This window comes from Coffea arabica, chromosome 8c (genome assembly GCF_036785885.1).
Source record: "Coffea arabica cultivar ET-39 chromosome 8c, Coffea Arabica ET-39 HiFi, whole genome shotgun sequence".
Taxonomy (NCBI): domain Eukaryota; kingdom Viridiplantae; phylum Streptophyta; class Magnoliopsida; order Gentianales; family Rubiaceae; genus Coffea; species Coffea arabica.
The window spans coordinates 42,001,125-42,021,703 of record NC_092325.1 but is presented as its reverse complement, the minus strand read 5'-3'; the positions used below and the strand labels follow the sequence as shown (position 1 = coordinate 42,021,703).

The 20,579-nt window shown below is 39.1% G+C and overlaps 3 protein-coding genes across 3 annotated transcripts; all 3 read right to left on the bottom strand.

Moving 5' to 3' along the window:
- Positions 1 to 5,257: 5,257 nt before the first annotated feature.
- LOC140004333 (uncharacterized) lies at positions 5,258 to 8,225 on the bottom strand. Its single transcript, XM_072063216.1, has 4 exons — positions 7,728 to 8,225; positions 7,442 to 7,640; positions 6,775 to 7,256; positions 5,258 to 5,762 (listed from the first exon to the last, which is right to left on the bottom strand). Exons 2-4 carry the CDS (start codon positions 7,569 to 7,571, stop codon positions 5,628 to 5,630), a joined length of 747 nt encoding a protein of 248 aa, XP_071919317.1. The 5' UTR covers positions 7,572 to 7,640; positions 7,728 to 8,225; the 3' UTR covers positions 5,258 to 5,627.
- Positions 8,226 to 8,365: 140 nt separating this feature from the next.
- On the bottom strand, positions 8,366 to 14,161 carry LOC113706485 (deSI-like protein At4g17486). Its single transcript, XM_027228397.2, has 5 exons — positions 13,548 to 14,161; positions 12,998 to 13,255; positions 10,516 to 10,803; positions 9,554 to 9,631; positions 8,366 to 8,737 (listed from the first exon to the last, which is right to left on the bottom strand). The coding sequence occupies exons 2-5, from the start codon at positions 13,158 to 13,160 to the stop codon at positions 8,595 to 8,597; spliced, it is 672 nt and encodes a 223-aa protein (XP_027084198.1). The 5' UTR covers positions 13,161 to 13,255; positions 13,548 to 14,161; the 3' UTR covers positions 8,366 to 8,594.
- Positions 14,162 to 15,125: 964 nt separating this feature from the next.
- LOC113706484 (nudix hydrolase 8-like) lies at positions 15,126 to 19,083 on the bottom strand. The gene is made up of 9 exons (XM_027228396.2): positions 18,666 to 19,083; positions 17,767 to 18,023; positions 17,399 to 17,464; positions 17,124 to 17,261; positions 16,732 to 16,809; positions 16,557 to 16,607; positions 16,405 to 16,439; positions 15,977 to 16,085; positions 15,126 to 15,633 (listed from the first exon to the last, which is right to left on the bottom strand). The coding sequence occupies exons 1-9, from the start codon at positions 18,805 to 18,807 to the stop codon at positions 15,427 to 15,429; spliced, it is 1,083 nt and encodes a 360-aa protein (XP_027084197.1). The 5' UTR covers positions 18,808 to 19,083; the 3' UTR covers positions 15,126 to 15,426.
- Positions 19,084 to 20,579: the final 1,496 nt, after the last annotated feature.

Genomic DNA, 20,579 nt, shown 5'->3' with positions numbered 1-20,579 from the left:
CTTGATTCGTGAGCAACCGGCTCAAATGGTCAGCCACCAAATTCTCGGCTCCACTCTTATCCTTAATCTCTAAGTCGAACTCCTGCAGGAGCAGGATCCATCTAATGAGCCGCGATTTGGCATCATTTTTCGCCAACAGGTACCTCAAGGCTGCATGGTCAGAGAAAACAATTACTTTTGCACCCAATAAATATGACCTAAATTTCTCCAGTGCAAAAACAACAGCTAGTAATTCCTTCTCCGTCGTGGAGTAATTAAGTTGGGCTCCACTTAAGGCTCTCGATGCGTAGTAGATCGCGTGTGGCGCTCTTCCAATTCTTTGTCCCAACACGGCCCCCACGGCATAATCACTTGCGTCGCACATAATTTCAAACGGAAGGCTCCAATCTGGGGGCTGAATGACAGGCGGCGATGTCAGTGACTCCTTCAATTTATCAAACGCCACCTTACATTCACTTGTGAAATCAAACGGCACGTCTTTCTGCAGTAGTTTGAACAGGGGTGCTCCGATCTTCGAAAAGTCTCTGATAAATCTCCTGTAAAAACCTGCATGGCCCAAAAACGAACGCACTTCCCGTACACATACGGGGTAAGGTAGAGCAGAAATAAGGTCTATCTTAGCTTTATCTACCTCTATGCCCTTAGCCGACACAACGTGTCCTAAGACAATGCCATGATCTACCATAAAGTGACACTTTTCCCAATTAAGTACCAAATTCGTCTCTATGCACCTTTTCAGAATTAAAGCCAGATTTTCCAAGCATTCATCAAAACTGTCCCCGTACACACTGAAATCATCCATGAATACCTCAATTATTTTCTCTACATACTCGGAGAAAATACTTACCATGCACCTTTGAAAGGTCGCTGGAGCATTGCAGAGTCCGAAAGGCATTCGGCGGTAGGCAAACGTGCCAAATGGGCATGTGAAGGTGGTCTTCTCCTGGTCTTCTGGTGCGATCGCGATCTGAAAGTAACCTGAAAAACCATCCAAGAAACAATAGTAAACACGACCTGCCAATCGTTCTACCATCTGATCAATAAAGGGGAGGAGGAAATGGTCCTTTTTAGTCACGGCATTTAGCTTCCTGTAGTCGATGCACTGGCGCCAGCCAGTTGCTTTCCTGACCGGGACCATATCACCCTCCTGGTTCTCCTCCACGGTCACTCCCGCCTTTTTCGGGACTACCTGGACAGGACTCACCCATGGGCTATCCGAGATAGCAAAAATGATCCCCACCTCTAGAAGCTTGAGTATCTCCTTTTTCACAACTTCCATCATCAGGGGGTTCAACCTCCTTTGAGCCTGTCTTACTGGCTTCGCATCTTCCTCGAGCCGAATTCGGTGCATACATAAGGATGGACTTATTCCCTTGATATCTGCTATACTCCACCCAATTGCCTCCTTATGCTCCCTCAGGACCCGCACTAGTTTGTCTTCTTGACTTGGAGACAGGTGCGCAGAGATGATTACCGGCAGTGTCTCCCGATCTCCTAGGAATGCGTACTTAAGATGCTTTGGCAGAGGCTTTAATTCTAAATCCGGTGCCTGCACAACTGAAGGAAGCAGTTTCGTTTGAGTCTCTGGCACAAAAAGAGAAGTAAGCTCATACCTTGGGGATACGGGTGGAAGCGAGTGTAAGGCTTCCACAGCATGGAGCAAATCTCCCCTTAGGTCCACATCATGAGTTACACCCAACTCCAAGTGCTTGGCTAGAGCCACTTCCAAAGCGTCTTCGCCATCTAATTCGAAAATTTCCTGCACAAAAGGCTCAATAACACTCAAAGCAAAGACCGAGTTAGATTCTTTTGGGTAATTCATCGCCTCAAAAATATTGAAATTCACAGTTTCACCATCAAATTCCATTGACAAAGTACCCTCATTCACATCTATCTTAGTCCTGGCAGTGCTAAGAAATGGTCTACCTAACAAGATAGGTGATGGGCTTAATGATTTCTCATCTCCCATGTCCAAGATATAAAAATCTGCAGGAAAAACCAATTCATTTACCTGTACCAAGACATCCTCAACTAGCCCCTCTGGATATGCATTTGTACGATCAGCTAGTTGGATTATGATGGCTGTTTCTTTAAGTGGCCCAAGATTTAGAGAAGCAAAAATAGTCTTGGGCATCACATTGATTGACGCCCCTAAATCTAACATTGCTTTCCTAATCGGTGTATTCCCTATCTTACAGGGGATCGTGAACATACCTGGATCTCCACACTTGGGTGGAAGCTTCCTTTGGAGCATTGCTGACACATTTTCTCCCACCGCTACTCTTTCGTCCCCTCTCAGTTTCCTCTTATGGGTACATAGATCCTTGAGAAATTTCGCGTACTTCGGTACCTGTTTAATTGCCTCCAACAAGGGGATGTTGATCTCCACTTTTTTGAACACCTCCAAAAGCTCTTTTTCCTTCTCTACCTTTTTTGTCTTCTCCAGCCTACAAGGAAAAGGAGGTAAGTTAGATTTAATAGTGGGCGGAGAAGTGAAAGTTACCTCAGGATCCTTGCGAATACGCCCTTCCTCTTCAATTTCCTTCTCTATCTCCTCCTCACTCTTGCTTTTTGAATTTCCCTCTTTCGGCCCTTCCAGTGTCTTGCCACTCCTCAGGGTCATGGCACTTACATTCCTGGGGTTTATTTCGGGTTGTGAAGGTAACTTTCCATAAGCATGAGACTCCAAGCGATTTATGGCAGTTGCCATCTGGCTTATTCGAGCCTCCATATCCTTCATGCCTGATTTTGTATCCTGCTGGAACTGATTGGTGCTCATGGTTAAAGCTCTAGTTTCTTGCTGGAGTTGAGCCATATTTGTGGTCAATGACCTGGTCTCCTGCTGGAACTGTCTAGTCTCTTGCTGGATCTGGGCGGTAGTCGTAGCCAGACTCTTGACAATATCCTCCAAGGAGCTCCCTGTGTTGGAGGATGATGGTTGTGATTTCGGTTGCCATGGTTGCTGAAATCCTGGTGGACGATTCGGATATGAATTTTGTTGCCTGTTCCCATAGCTGAAATTGGGATGATCTCTCCAACCCGGATTGTACGTGTTGGAATATGGATCATACTGCCTACGAGGCGCGGGCACGCCTCCAGCCATGTTCACCTGCTCCGCCCCGTTCTCTTGCAAAATGGGGCACGAGTCTGTGCAATGGTCCATGCTAGTGCAGATTCCACACACCTTTACTCGCGGTGTTTCTCTCATGGCTAATTGCCTAACAACAGACGTCAATTCTGACATTTGCTGCTGTAGGGATGAAATCTCTACCTCGTTGACTTTACGGGGAGGGTTGCTCTCACGGAAGCCAAATTGCTGGGAGTTCTCTGCCATGGCTTCGATGAGCTCCCACGCTTCCCTCGGTGTCTTGTTTGCAAGTGCTCCCCCACTGGCAGCGTCAATGATACTCCTGTCTGTTGATTGGAGCCCCTCATAGAAGTATTGGATTAACAGTTGCTCACTAATTTGGTGCTGCGGGTATCTAGTGCACAACTTGTTAAACCTTTCCCAGTATTCATACAAGGACTCACCGGGATATTGCTTAATGCCACATATCTCCTTCCTCAAACTCGCAGCTCGGGATGCAGGGAAGAATTTTTCCAAGAATTTCTTTTTTAACTGTGCCCATGTGGTAATACTACCCGCTGGTAGGTAGTATAGCCAATCTTTTGCTGCATCCTTGAGAGAGAAGGGAAAATCTCTAAGTCTTATCTGCTCCTCAGTGACCCCAGGAGGTTTCATGCTGGAGCAAACTACCTCGAATTCCTTGACATGTTTGTGGGGTTCTTCGCCAGAGAGACCATGGAAAGAAGGTAGAAGGTGAATCAACCCCGACTTCAGTTCGAAAGCAGTGTTCTCAGCCAAAGTGGGGAATGTGATGCATAAGGGCTGGTGAGTCAGCTCCGGGGCAGCCAGCTCCCTCAAGGTTTGGTTGTTGGTCATGCGTACTTCGTCTTCCGCTGACTCGTTTGCAGCAAATAAGTGCCCTTGTTTTCGTCTCTTGGTCTCTTGCCTCCGCTTACGCGCTGCCTTCTCAACCTCCGCGTCGTATACTAATTCACCTGTGCGAGAAGAACGGGGCATAAACTAGCAAAAATACCAAGAAGAACAAAATAAAATAAAAATAAAAATAAAAATTGAAATTGAAAAGAAACGAATAATCCAAACGCCAACTCCCCGGCAACGGCGCCAAAAATTGATAGGTGCCGAACCTGTGCAATAATAATTACTAAAAAGTCCTAATTACCACCTCAATTAAATAATTATAGAACAAATCCAAGTACTGGAGCAGGGACCCTAGGTGTGCAATGGGTTATTTGATTCACCCTGTTCCCGAAGAGTTTGCTTGATCCGATATACCGGGTTTGTCTATAAAAATACTAATTTTGCGTACAATGGCAAGTAGGGTCGATTCCACAGGGAGCAGGTAGGAAATTATTTCTTTCCAAATCAGCAGAACAAAATTGGGGGATTTTCAATGGGAGAGAAATAAATAAAATAAAAGTAAAATAAAAACAAAGCGAACTAAATTCAAAACCAACTCACAAAGCACAAGTCACTAAAAATAGCAATTAATAAGATTCCACCCAAAGGATCAACTGCTCAGGCACGGTCCAATTAAATGATCATCGATGCAAAGATATTTCCTCCATTTATCACTAGGTTGGTTATAGCTATCAATAAGCTCTGACAACCAGTTCTTCCTTACCTTTTCGACAGTCAAGGTACGACCATTGACTGCTTCCCTAATCAGATAACAACCCTAGGTACGACCGTAGGAATTTAATTACCCAATTGCATTAAAGCTAGAAGAACCCAACCCTAACCAATAAACACACTAAGAGGGTTTATTTAAATTAGATCTTGCGTTTCCCCATCATAAAGCCAATTATGGTGGTCACCACGGGGTGTCAATTAAATGAACAATTACGGATTCTATTTAATTAACGTGGCAGTAGGCTATTAAATTAAATCAAATACCCGGCCGTTGATATTCAATTAATAAAATACCCATGAACAATTAATTCAGGAAACGCACGAATAATAACGAATTGGAAGAAATAATGAAAGCTTGATTAGATCTCACAGGTTTTATGGACCGCGCCCTCGCGTCACCCTTTGGGTAGAGGAGGAAATTAGCCGCTCCTCATCGTTTCAATCCCGCGTGGTTTAGTTGAATACATTAAATTGATTTCCGAAGAATTGGAGAATCACAAGAGAAAACCCACGGAATTTAGAAAAGTCAAAGGCAAAAAGTGAAGAAAGGTCTCCGTTGTACAGAGCCCAGATGCAATCCGCAGAAATCTTTAATATCTGGCCACTAGCCGCTAGCCGCAGGCGAAACCACAGTAAAGAAAAAGAGAACAGGAGAAAAGTTTTTGACCCAGAGCCGCAGAAAGCAAAAGAAAACTCTAGCTACCTAATTTCTGTCGTCTCTGTTGCCGAATAAGAAAGAAAAAAAACAAAAGCCAAGCCAAAGTGGCGGCTGACAAGGGGTAAATTCGAAAAAGAGCTGAAAGCTACAGTCTTTATTGGCCCTCGTGGGCCCTTCCTAGTCTTTTCCATTTGAAGCAGCCGCAGGAGATATCTTCCCCATGGTTAGGAGGCCCACAATTCTTTAAAGGTTCTAATCCAGCGCTTCAGGTTCACGTGGACCACGGTCCGTCTTTCGGTTTCGTCCACCTTCCAAGGCGTGGCCACGCTCTGAAATGAAAAGTCTTCTGAAAATTTTTCCCCGCGATATCATTTTAATGCTAACCACCTACAATTCGCACAAATGTCAAATATGAGTGAAATCCCCTTTCTTAACACCATGAATGGCCAAAATTAGGACAAGATGACAATGCAAAACGTGCCAAATAACGGCTCTATCATTTGATGATTTCAGGTAAAGGATAACATTCCAGATGATGACCAAATCTACAATCCAAACACTGGAACAAATGCTTCTTGCATGGCGCAACTGTTGCACCTTAAATTACCGAGGTTGGTCTCCAAGAAAGCAAGAGGATGCTGCTGAATTTTAGAGCTATCATATGTGGCTTTGTAGAAGCACATTGAGGATCTAAGTAGAAATCACGTTTGGAGCGTACGCAAGTGAAAATGCAATTCGTCTTTTTGCATCCACGTTATCGACGTGTTTAATACTTTAATATGACGGAGTGGGTCACAAGGGTGTGCGATCTCAGGAAGCAATTCTATGCAGGATTTACCCAGTAAAATACCAGATTCTGTGCAAACGAAAATGGTATGTTTGATGGGTGAGTAGCACCCTGAGCAATTGCTATTGATTTGCTTTGTGACACTGCATTGGGTCAGCGGGTGGGACAGGCAGAGGGGTTGCTCGTGGGGCTCTCGATGAGATTTGGAATCTGAGAAGATGGGCATCAAGAAGGCACATTGTAGGTCTAGAACAAAGTTGCACTGCTGAGATATGTAGAATGCTTCACGGAAATTTGGCCCAGAGAAAGCACTGCATGATGGCGTTTTTACTGGGAATTTGGAGCTGGGGAAAAGGGCTAGAAGGTGTTCAAAGTGAAACTCATATCTGAATTCTAATGGCAGAGAGCACACTCTTCATGCAATATGTTTCTGCAGTGAATGAAGACAGACAGTCCCATAGATGTGACTATGGCAAAAAGAGCAGCGAAAATCGACCACAAATGGTGCTTCAAATATGAATAGGGGATGCCGGTGGTTGTTTTCAGGGGCGTGAACTTCCAATTTCTTGGTAGGCTTCAAGTTAATGCAAAGAAGGTCTATGCTGAACTTACAGATTGCACAATGGTACACAAAATTTGAACCATTGGATCCACATAAATGGCACTGGAACTTCTGAGGAGCACCGGATTCCACTTCGTAAAGCGAAAGAGGATCCTCAGAGTGACAGGAATGGTTCCACTCTTGAGGCAATTGAAATTGAGCACAAATTTCATGAAGGAAAAACCGTATATGGCATCTCTTTCATCTTCTTTTTGGTAAAGAGAGACTGCCTCTACTTCGAAAGGCTTTCTGTGGCAGAAATGACACGAGCAAGAATTCCATGGTCCTATACTTGAATCTTTATACATCTCCATTCGATAATGGTGCTTGAGATGGGCTACAAATTCCATTACTTCTCCTCGGATGATTTTAGTCTCTGGTCCTATACTTGAATTCCATGGTCCTATACTTGAATCTTTATACATCTCCAATCGATAATGATGCTTGAGATGGGCTACAAATTCCATTACTTCTCCTCGGATGATTTTAGTCTCTGGGGAAAAAAAAGAAGAAAAGTCAGTATACTGAGCTGGGTGCTTATGAATTATGATACCAGTTATGGGCTATGCAGCCTTTTCAAGTCTTCAAGTACTGTTTGGATTATGCATTTGGTCCAATGGCGTCAAGAAACAATTTCTGTCGAGTGGCTCAATTTGAACGCAAGTTACAGTTACATACGCGTAATGGCTAACTTTCTTGGTTCTGTCCCTTTCCCATGAGGTTCATTAGACAGGCTTTGATCAACTACATTGTGACTCACAATTTGTGAGGGTTTTCGGTTGTTTCCTTCTTTGGCTGCCGGTGACATTTCCCCCGAAAACAGCCTGGATTAGCTGCCACCCAGTTGCTCGTACTGATGGTTTACTAATAAGTTCAACTGTATATAGTGTCAATCAACTGGTAGTAGAAAACTGCAAACTTGAACAAGCAATACCATTATAACTTAATAAGAGAAATTTTTTACCATTGTGGATGGAATGAACCGCTTTCCGAGTTCCTTCAGTTCTTCTATCTTGCTATGTAGAGCAGCCATCTCTTCTTCTATCTCGCAACAACTCCTCTTGTTCATAATTCATTACAGTTATAACATTTTTCTTGATCACTTCCTCTTAAGCAGCAACTTTTTCACTGGTTTCGTTAGTTGGAAAATCAGCAGAGGGAGTTTGTCCACTATCGTCTGGACAGGTAACATCACCCATAAAATTGTTTACTGGTCTGCCCAATCCTGTCTTGCCATCTTCATTTGCTGCACCAGAAGAATCTCTCCAAGCCATGCAAGATATGAGAATGAAAAAACTGCAAAATGAAACTTGTGTCCTATAGAAACAAGGAGATCCAAGGGATAGAGAGGCGAACAATGGAGGCTGCATAGCTAATATTCAAGTCCAACAGCCAACATCCGTAGACCCTGAGGTGGGCACGAACTTGGTTAGGCACTTGGTTGATGAGAAAATCTGTTAAACAATCATTTGCAAGTCTTGCACAGCTCCAAGCTATATATTGCATGGTTCCCTTTGTCATTCCCTCTGTTTAATGTGCAATACGTCCAATAGCTGAACTAAGTGCAACTTCTTCCCAACTTAAAATTGAAACAACAATTAGTTTGAACAAAAAGTAATGGTTTTTTTTTTCTAACAATATGACCAAACAAAGATGAGTTACTTTAAGCACTAAGACGGAAGTGACTACAGTTCCTCGCCACTTGCTATTTTACACTCAAACAAATTGACTCAGATGATATAGTAACTAGTACAGTTAGATTTTATACAATTACCACAAACAACAAGGCCAAGATGAAACCAATAAATGGGAAGGTGAAGAAAAATACAAGTCAAAGAGCCTCCTTTGTTAGCCTCACTGGCTTTTCCTTCAAAAATGCTACATCACTGTTTGTAACCGTCAGTAGATGATGATCTAGCTCCTCTTCTTCAACATCTGCTGAAACTGATGATCCTACAGAATCTGTCCCATCATCTGCAGAGAATAAAAGAGATAAAAAGTACTGATAATTGCATAAGAAAAATGATTGGAGTGTGGAAAGCATATTAGAATCATTTTTAATGTTTTCCCCATATGTTTACTTAATAAAGGACATCATTTCTTCTATTTTGATGCCTTAGGTTAAACTTAATCATAGATGTTGCTATGTTCATATAATAGATGCACAAGGCAGTTGTTTGGCTCAAGAATTGAGGTTTGAACAGATTTGGATTCATATTTGCTCATTATTTTCTTAAGACAAGCTTCATCCAATCTTTAGGCTTGTTAAGTAATAAAGCTGAAAATGAAGCCGCCAAAAGCTTGGGCCACAAATTCATGAGCTTACTCGTATCAAAAGAAGCCCTCATCATTTTCAAATTAAGACTCCTATATAGCATCAATTATTGTGCGAGACTCAATGTTGGACATACAAACCAATTGCGTCTATAGGAAGAATCATGAAATAGTTGGAAAAAAAGGGAAAATAAACACTATGGACAGTTTCCATGCAAGAATATTAAAGTTCAATAATTTAAACTTCTGCACTGCTGACTGCTACAGGTGGGTATTCACTATGACCAACTGACAAACTCTTGAAAGCAACTTCTTTCTAAACTTGATCCGATGGAGAAGACATGTTAGACCACACTATAAAAAAGGTCAAATTATTAATTTGAAATTTGAAGTAAAAACACTCCTTTAAAGTGTGCAGGTTCTTTTAGGACTTCATCATTTGAATCAAGATAATATAGGGGATCATTTCATCCTTCTTTCACCAGAAACAGAAAACCAAACACCAATAGAACTTGCCTGAATATGCTTGATGATCAGGGAGTCTTACTGCTTGAATCTGAATGCTCTCTGGCAGCAGACAATTGAAGAAAGAACCTGAAATTTTAAGGAAGAATACTTGTTAGGCTCGGAGAACAATCTAAAATGTAGACCACCAAAAATCAGTCATCTTGCTAAAGCCTGAAAGCATCAGTATGTAGAACTGGATTCTATTCAAATACCACTGGTATAGAAGAACCCCAACATTCAAAGAAAAGCATTGAAAAATATCACCACCAATATTGGTGCTGAAGCCCAGTGGCAAGAGATCTCATTCTACTTTTCTAGATGTAATAATGTAGTGTTCATTCTCTGTAGGGTGCAGACATATCCAAAGAGATTTAATCCATTGTTTGTCTTTCTGTTACCATAATCCCATGTACAACATGAGAAAAACCATTGGCTAAAAAGCAAACTAGAGAATCCTGACTCCAGAATCTCTCCTTTCTGTGATGACTCGTTCACAGAAAAAACAACAGGAAGAAAATAAACAGCTTATTCTACTATATTTCACACGAAAGGTACACCTGAGTAATGAGAACAAGATCAAATGTTGAACTAAATAATTTATACCAAGTAATTGTATCTAGCTGACGTACATATGAAGTGTGCTTCCTAAACAAAAGTCAGATTGTGAAACCATTTTTTTCCCCAAAAAAAGGATGATTGAGGTATCTCAGTTAATTGACTAATAAATAAAATCACAGATATTATAACAAAATTAACAGCTCCAGATTGTCTAGGCCGTTTGTTTGGATTGAGCATTATTTCTCCAATTTTATTTGCTTACATCATCATTACAATTTCCAATACACCTTTTTATCTTCCCGATTACCTTTTTATCTCACATACATCACATCACAAAAAGTTCTCCCTGACTACCTTAAACTTCATCTCTAATCACATCCTTAAAACTACAAATAAACTCCTTGTGTCCTTACCTAAATGTGCTAGTCGGTTCACCCATCCAGGAATTCGCTTTCCTGTGAGACACACGCTAACATCATCGGTGAAATGATTGCAATTCTTGGCAATCAGATGATAGTTGTCTCCATGATATTTGCTAGAAAGATGCTCCATGAATGACTGAATTTCTGAACGAGTCATGTCGGTGCTACCCAAAAGGACTGACCGCCTAAAAACAAAACCAGGGCAATTTTTGGGTTCAACTTCAAACACCCCACTTGTTGGATACTCATGTGCTCCATACCCATACTCTAAACCATGTACTGCAGTCAAACAGAAGCAAAGATTACGGCTAAAGTTATAATTTTACAAACCAAAACGACATAGAACATAACCATGTTATGCTAACACATACAGCCAGAACCATTGAACTAATGGACTAAGTCAAAATAAAGGCTCAACATGTCTAATAGCAAGTGATAACAATTAACAGCACAGATCTTGTCAGAATCACATCTATGAGACTTCTTTCAACACATCTATTATTGGATTACATGCAGCCCTTTAGAACCAATGTACTCAGTCATGATTGAAATGCAAAACAGATCCAAGAAATTAGTGAAGTCGTAGATCATCACTCCCAATGTTGTCCAAAGTTGCAACAACTATCACCAAAGAGCCATAATTGCACTCCATGTTTTAAGTTACCATCTATATGTCAATATGCCTCGTATGACTCAAAACTATAACTTCCAGGAACTACTGAGGATCTGAGTAACAAGTAACTAAGCATTTATGTCAAAGTTTAATGTTCTTTAAACGTTGCCAAGATTAAGGCTAGTATAAATATATGAATCATCATACTGAACTGCATCACCAATATATAACGACAGTAAACAAAGATGAACATCTGAAGATTGATTGAAACATGAGAACCAAGATTAGCATTTTGGCATCGAAAACTTATTCTTACTCAAGATATTACATCATCATTTAGCAGTGAAAGATTTTATAAGATCAATGTATATTTCCAACAACAGATACATAAAGAGCAAAATGGAATAGAAGGTATTGCCGCCTCTTTTTTCACGATACAAAACAGTCAACTCATAGTGAATTAAATTCACAGGTAAGGAAGATTTTTTTAAGCTCCCCACAGAGTGGAGGTTCCTAAGGTGAATTAAGCTTTTCGCTGCATTCAGATGCTAAAGTGATGCAAATAAGGCTGCATGTCTGAGAGAAAATATGTGTGAATTAGTACTGTTGTTCATACATCTTACGTAAATCTATTAAGTGACGACTTGAAAGAGAGATTCTTTCTTCTTGTCGGGGAAAATGATTTTTGTTCATTATTGACTGGAAACAGTGTAAGATTCTAGGCACAAGCTTAAATAAATTGTGTTGTTACAACTGACTATGGTGGGAACAAGCATAAATGATTATGTGAATAAAACAAACTTAATGGTTTTCAGTATCACTGGAGCTCCTCTGTGGAGAAAATTAATATATCCTGTTTACCTAGTTCCACACTCAAAATACCTAAACTGGGTAAAATCTGAGATTATTAGCCCAAAAAGAAATAAATATATCACATAAAATACGTTCCTAGCTGACACTTAATTAAGTTTCCAAGTCAATATAGTTACTCCAGCTAAGAGAGATTTCTTAGCATGACAGAACAGAGAACGGTAGCAGCACACAGGGCAATAAACTACAAGAGATTAGAGATTGGCCAGCAATTGGGCAACCAAAAAGTTTTCAGCTTTATGTAAAGCTAGAAAAGAAAGACTGGCACAAACCCATGGCCTATGGACATGACTTGCAAACGATCCATGAGCTGCTTCATAGCTCAAATCCCGTAGCTTTGCTAGTATTTGACAAGTTGGTATAAAGAGTCCCCAATGAATAACCTTGAATACAAGTTATTTCCAACAACTTGTTAGACAAAAGAAGCATTCCCCAAAACGAGTTCTGATGTAAATATCAGCTGGCAGCCCATGCTTGAAAGAGTCATTTGCAATTATGGACATGGGAGCTGAGTCAGGCTGATGTAAATATCACCTCAATCTGGGTTTGCAAAATTGTTATAACAGTTGCCATGTTGGTAATCATGCCAGACAGGGCAGGAAGCTTCAACCATGTATGGTATATTATTATGGCCTTAAAATGTTTATCCACAACTATTTTAATATACTGCAATGCCTCAAAACTTGTGAGAAGCAATGCAGAGGACCAAACGGTGCACATCTATATAAACAACAACAAAAACAACATTACACTCAACAAAAACAGTCACTCCCTCAAAACTCCTAAAAACAACTAGAGGACAATCAGGTAACATCATGCTAGACAAACAACTGAAATTTAAGAAACAACTTTCTAAAAGGAATAAAGATTCAAACTTTATCACAAACAATCTCCAAACACATTACGATTCATTAGATAAAAGCATAAAAAAGTATAGTAAACTAGTAAACCATTACAAAAGGAAAGAAAGATTGGAGCTTTTTTTAATACCTTCAATGCCGGAATGAAAAATCCCAAGCCCGAACCAGTAGAGATAGTCGTTTATATTTGTGAGGTCATATACATTTAAATACAAAGAGACCCGATTTCTCTCTCCATTACTATTCCGATCCTTTGATGAACTCGAACTCGAGCTCAATGGAAACAACCGCATTTTTTTTTACCAACAACCCTCGTTCTCCAACTATGACTCTACAAGGCAAACCTCAGCTTCCACCGGACAACGAAAACAACGACAACCCTTTAATACTGATCCAAAAAAGAACCGAATAACATCAAAAAACCAGTCAGTCGGATTACGGCATAAACATTTAACTTCAATATCATACAGGGCAAAATTCAAGATTTTAGCCAGAACCCTCAAAAACAAGGCTGAATACAGTCATAAAAGAGATTAATTTGGGTTCAGAAATAAGTAGCAGGGGATCTATAAGGTGGGATGCTTTAACTACACTACATCAAACACAAATAGTAAATAACAATTCAGTACTTCGTAAGTAACCTTGCAAACAGGTAATTATGTAAAAGAAAGAAAACTTACTCTGTGACTATGTGTAAAGTTGGAAGTTTTGCTGTCAGTGATTCAGGAAGGAGACAGTTGGGGCGGTGTGTTTCTTCGGATCAGAGAGAGAGAAGAGGAGGAGTGGCATAGAGGGATGAATTAATTAATTGGTGGGAATTTCTGACAGTGGAAGATGTTTTATTACATCTGTCCGATTTTCAAGACAAAGTAAGAAGATGTCTTTTTTGGACTGATTTTTCTATTACCCCGACCCAAACGTCTTGAATGAATCTTGATACCGATTGAGGAAGGTGGAGCACTAATTGTTTCTTACTTTGGTTAATCATAGTTTAAGACACATGAATTTTTTCAGACCTATTAGGAGAACTCGCAATTCCTAAACTAAGGTTCGTAATTTGTAGACTATCTTCTTAATTTTTGGTTATCGAATTACTTGTATTTGTATTACTATTACTCAAGAAGACTCTAAATCTAGGATTTTCAAAATTACTTGATAAATTAATGTCCCTAATATTTTAGATTTGTAGATAAAACAATTGGATAAGTTAAAATCTTAATTGAACAGAGTGTATTGGTTTTGCTGCAGGTGCAGGAAGACAGTCCAAGGTGAAGGTTTGTGGAAAATGATTAAGAGCCAGGTGCTGCCAAAAACGTAATTGTCCATTGGTTTCTTATCCTCTCTGTATCGAACTAGGAGGCTGGAAAACCCTTGCTACGCACTGTTTTGTACATGTTATAGTGCTCATGATTATGTGTGATTGTGTTAATATTTATTTATTAAATAGCAAGTGAATATTTTCAAGAATAGGTCAATATTTTTATAAAATGTACTGATATTTAATAGAATTGTGCTTAAATAACATGGAAAATTATACTAATTTATTTGCCGTAATAGTGAATGTACTATATTTGTTAATAAGATTTGACCAATTATATCTAAGTAATTGGGATATCAAAGTCCAAGACAATTATTTAGCATGTGGATGGAAAAAAAATGATTAAAAAATGACAAATTTTTATGTAATTAAAGTAGGGTATACTGTTGTATTTGCTCACTATATATTCAACAAATATAGGATCTTAGCAATGAATCAGTGAATTTTCTTGAAACAACTCCATTTGTCATTCTTTTGAAGGAAAAATAAGAAGTACTTGTCTTGCCGGAAGAAACATGTCTACAGTGATCCGATAGGATGTTGCCCATTGCACCTGACCAGGAAAACCAACAAGCCGATTTTTGGATCAATTTGTTCCGCTGTACAAGAATAATTTGCTTCTCCATAATTTTCTTTCAAGCTGTAGCACTCATGTGAGTTTGTTACTTCATTTGTATTTTGTTAGTTGTGGATTGTAATTATTTTCCTCCGATACTTCCTGATTGGAAATTTGCATTTGCTTCCTCAACACAAGGAAGTGCAGATGCATGAGAAACGAGAACACTTTGTGTTTCAAGCAGGATGAGCAATGGATGATTCGAAGATTAAGGGATTGAACCATCGTTTTGGTACACAAATTTGTTCATACAATTACAGGTGATGAATGCCGTTTTCTTTCGCTACAAACAGCAAGTTCTGATAGATGGTTATATAGAAAATGTGTGTCAAACTTTCCTTGTATTAGATATATAGTAAAAATCATTTACACAATCAAACATTATGTCACTGCATTTTACACTTCAAGATATATACATCAGTGCAGGGTTATTTGCTGCCAATTTATGCATCCGTTGTAGTGCTTAATTCATCAATGATCATGCCAACTGCCAAGATATATGTAATGGCTGCTTTATCTCCATCAGATGCAAAAAATCAGAAAAGAGATGCAGCAATGAAGCATTCCTTGAAAGTATATCTGCTGTCAAAGTAGTATGTGCTGTTTGAATCCTGCCTGTGCAATTTTAACTGGCTTGACAGGTAGAATTTGCGTCTTCAACAATGTTGAAGTACAAAGAGGAAAGCCTGCCATCAAATTTAGAGGCCAATTGATGGACTGCTAATCCACAATAACGCTTTCCCATCCTCGCAATGCAAATGTCGGTGATTTTCTTAAACATAGTGTCTTCTTGGATCAAAGGCTGCTTTACAAACTCAACCAAAGGCATCCACTGCGTAGCAAAGCAAGAAAACTTAAAAATAAGTATCTGACCAATATATACCACTTGTAGTTACCAAACTTCATTAAAACTGCCCCGCCGGGAAGGCGGGGGGTGTTGGGGGTTTCATTCCTGAAGCCTCTGATGTTGAGAGGAAGTATTCGAAACAAATTATTCAATCACAGACAAGGAAGTATTCGAAACAAATTACTCAATATATCCCAAAAGTTCAGTTCAAGACCATATACTCCTGTCAAAAAACTGACTAAAAGATCTAATTGATTTTCTTCTACGAACTTACATGTTACAACCACAACAGATAATCAAATTTACAGAGATTATGGCGTCTGTTTACCTTGGCTGCTTGAATTTCTTGATCATCAACCATAATCTGTGTAGAAAGAGATCGTAACATGCAGATGAAGAACAAATCTGACTTCTCAAAAGCCACATTGTGAGCATGCCTGAAAGAAAGGAGTGTACAGATAGCTTATGATAAGGAATGGATGTCTCCAGATCCTGTACATTACAGATACCATTAGCAGTTATATGCTGATGGAATGAGTTTGCTGCTGATAGTTGAGGCATAGTGACGTAAATCATATTCAAGATAAGGATTTGGGAGGAAATCATTGGATGGCATCATTTAATTTTATTTGCTTATGCGGATTCTTCCAAAATAGTATGAAAGAATAACGAAAAAGCATGCTAATATAATCTGCAACAGGGTACTCTTTCATTTGAGAGAGATGCATGCAAGAAAAGCATGGATAGTGTCATTACCTGAAAGCTATGACTTCCACAAATTCACTGTCAACCTGGAAATGTGAAAGAATATCCGTATGAGTTAGTTGATTCACACTTTAATTTTTTTTTATAACAAGTAAAAGGCAACAATCCTTTAGGTTTAGGAGTCCATGGAAATGATGTCTTACTCCAGTTTCCTCTTTAACTTCTCTCACAGCACCCGTAAAAATCTCCTCAGACTGTAATACATGACAAAAAGTTATTTATCTAACGGATGCCATCCTGTTATTGTGTCTACTATTCATTTTCATTTCCCAAAGGCATTTAAGCATTGAAATCCAAATTCATTACTGCCAAAGATACCTCAAGAATGAAACCAGTGGGTATTTTCCAGAGGCCAGCTAGCCCTGTGGGACTGTATTTTTCCTGTACTACTAGCACCTGCATTAATCATGGGATAGTACTTCATAAATGATTGTATTGCAATGGCTAGAATTGGCATAACATTGCTGAGAAACATTCCTCAAGACTTCCGAGGATGCAGAATGAAGATTAGAACCGACAGTTTCTGAGGCAAATGGTGAAAGTATGTTGAAAACAACATGCTATTCAAGCACATTTTAAAATGATGATCACAACAAAAACTAAGCAAGCACCTCACTCTCCCTAAAGCTTTTTAAGGTACTGGTTTCAATCAAGTAATAAGGCCAATTTGATTTGGATTTGCTTTATTCTTTAAGCATAAGCAAATATACCTCGTTTTTTTCGTTTATCACAAAACTCCCAACTCCAACTTGATGGGAGGCATTAGATGGGAGCAAGCAAGGTTCTTCAGGAATCCAATATGTCATCATGACATATTCGCTTTCTGCATGGTGGTACTGAAACCCTTCCTGTTTTGATGGATACGCAAATCAGGGATTGCATTCAATTGGAAAGAGGCCATATACTTGCCAAAAAACATTCTGTCATTTTTCAATTAGAACACTGTTCTTAGATCAAATAATGGAACTTTAGGGTGGAACTGTACCTTTACTGCTATAGGAACAAATTCAGATTTTGTTATTGGCAGCTTGAGCCACACACCCTTCTTGCCCTGCAGTTTGTTGGCCTAAAAGTGTGAGTTCATAACAAGGCTGAATTTCGAAGCCATGCTCTGATCTACTTGTATTGCAGAGGAGGATTAAATGATGGATAAAGTTGCGATGATACAAGTGGAACGACAAGTCATAAACAAACGGAAACTAGATAAGTTTAGCCACATGAAAGTTGTAATGAGAGAGTTGAACATGTAAGATTCATATCAAGAGCTCCATATCACATCATTAAAGCTTTTATCACTACAAAGTGATGCTCCAAGGAGACTAATCACAGTACAGCATTACAAAAGTGAATTACCTTAGCTTTCCAATGAGAAAGTGATGAACGAAGTATGGAGGCAAAAGAAGTTGGATTAGATGGTAGACCTTCTGAATGAACGATTACTCCATTATACTCATCATCGTATGCATCAAGCACCCTGGCATCCTTGGAATACATACTCGAACTGTTTGTTCCATTGACTCGATAAGGAAAAGACTCGAATAAAATTTCTTCTCCAACTGATCTGATGGTATTATGTGAAATACTTGAATAAGAAGCCTTGGGATATGTAACTGAGCACAGAAGACAGGAAACAGGAAGGTGAAGGAGGGAGCAGATATTGTATATGAAGGTTTAGGATCTATCATCCAACCTCCCACATGAATACTGTTGTATAGATTCCACTCTATCCCTAGACAGTGACATCAATTTATCTTGCAAGAGCAGTAGAGGGTTTATGACTTCTGTACGTACAACAAAAATAGCATTTATTCAAAGTACTAGTTCAGGAGCTTTTGCAACCTGATAAACATTCCTGACATTGTTTGGTTATTCCAACAATCAGTAAATTACCATTTGACAATCACAACGGGGTTTCGTGGAAGGAAAAAGCCTTAAATTAATTGATGAAAGGAAAAAAGCAGAGAAAACAAATTGCAGAATGTTCTCACTTATCATGCAAGAAGAGAGGTGTAACATGAGTAAATGATGAGAAAAATCATAAACAATAATGGAGAACAAGATGATTATAACCAAACATTTTGTGCTTTATCAACTGGAAGGAAGTATTCAAGGTCAGATTGGAAGGAAGATGGGTTCAGCCATTACAATTCACGGACAGTAAAGGTCAGATGATTACTTTCCATGGCTCCCTACTTCCTGAGGCCAGCCAAAGAAGGAAAGTCAGGGGTCCATGTCGGAGGTAAAGAGTTTACCTCTGCAAGAAAACGATTGCATAATAACCTCCCTGCAACCAGCCATGCGCCCTGGGTTTATAAAGGAGGTTGAAAACATCATCTCTGTTCCCACCATCTTGGACATGGACACTGACTTAACAGCAGGCGGTTTAAACTGCATTTACAGGTTTCGATCTCAACTGATCCACCCTTGAACACACCTGAAGTCAGAGCCAATATATGAAATCTTATCGGATACTTAGAAGAAACAAAAACCCCTTTAAACTAATTAAGATTCCCTCGAAATTGCCAGAAACAAGGGAGCTCTTGAGATTCCAACCGTCGGAGTAAACTAGAGGGCAGCTCAAGTGAGAGCTAAAAGACTCGGAAAATTACAATTCTTGATAGAAGAATCGACAAAATCCCGTGAGTGTAGATTAAGCAAGTGGCGTGACGCTGGGAACATGTGGTCTGAAATAGGCCTTGTGGGGAAGTGACAAAACTACTTGGAAAACTGACTACAAAAATCTTCCCACGTATGCATGGCTATTAGCAGACAAGGCAAGTTGAAAGCAACTTGAAACTTAAATGAAGTCGAGTCACTAGCGAAACTACTGCGCCAATCCAAATGATGCCCAGGTAATTGCTTATGGATATATTAAAATGTACTCATCATCTTCAAATTAACAATAATGATCAAGAACCTTTGTCATCATTGTAATATGTTATCAAATAGCATAAAATCTGAATTAATCTAAATCCGGATCAGTTAATCAGATTGGAGAAACAGGTCATCAACAACCTGTCTAAACTCGGCTTATCTTTCAAATCAAATTGATTCAATTCTTCTTCATTTTAAAATGGCTGCAATTCTAGGAATTACCTAATTAATTTACCATCAAAACTTGATCTATTACTAATGCAATTCTAAGTAAGCATTCCACTAAGAAGATGATGCGATCACATTGTCGGTGCATTTTTTGATGTGGAAATCAATTCCCTGGAAGCAGACGAGGAACGAGCCAAATTGGAATTCACGAATCACGATCGAGTAGTATCAAATATTAGCGTTCGTTAAATAACGTTATTAAAAAAAAAAAGGACCGGTCCAGTCCCCCGCAACACGTACAAACAAAAAGACGATGAATTGTGTCACGTTTTGGAGTCCCACCCTTTTTTTAATAATTTTTTAATTTAATACTCCAATTTTAAGTACGGGACATGTCGTGGACGGCAGGCATTACAGCACGTGATTTCCAATTATGTTGCGGGGCCCACCGTCCTCGTACGTGTCCGAACCCAGTGACTGAACAAATGTTAGGATAATCCATCTACATTATTGCTGCTTGGTTGAATTGCGTTGGTTGGCTCCTGGAGAGGTTTATTGGATTTTCCTCTTTTTGTTGTTTTTCTACTATTATATTATACTATATAACATAAAGGTTTCCTCTCTTTTAAAATTAAAATTGAAGGTTCGTCTCGAACTCGAATTCAAATTTAAATTTAAACTCAAATTCTAAATCAGATAGTACACTTCAAACTCAAGCTCTAAGCTGTTCTCTCAAGATTTTAAGCTCGATTCTAAGTTACTTTTTCAAATACCACAATTGACAGTTTAAAGAGTTTATATTCTTGAATCTTTTTTAAGTTGATATTCTTGATTTAACTAACCTACAATATTTCTAGAGCAGATAGTACTAATTTCATTATTAGTTATTTAAAATCCCAACATCTCTCACGTGATAACCGATTCCTTCTCGAAGCAAAGCCAACACCATCTCCTTAACATTTGTGTGTTAAATTATAATTTTGCGAATTTTCTAATGGGTGCCAAATGTACCTAAATTCTACTCAATCTATCATGTATGTACACGCACACTAACAATTAACTACTAAACTCCCTCGCATTTATACATATTTTTTTTTATTTAATCTTACATTTTTAAAAATCTA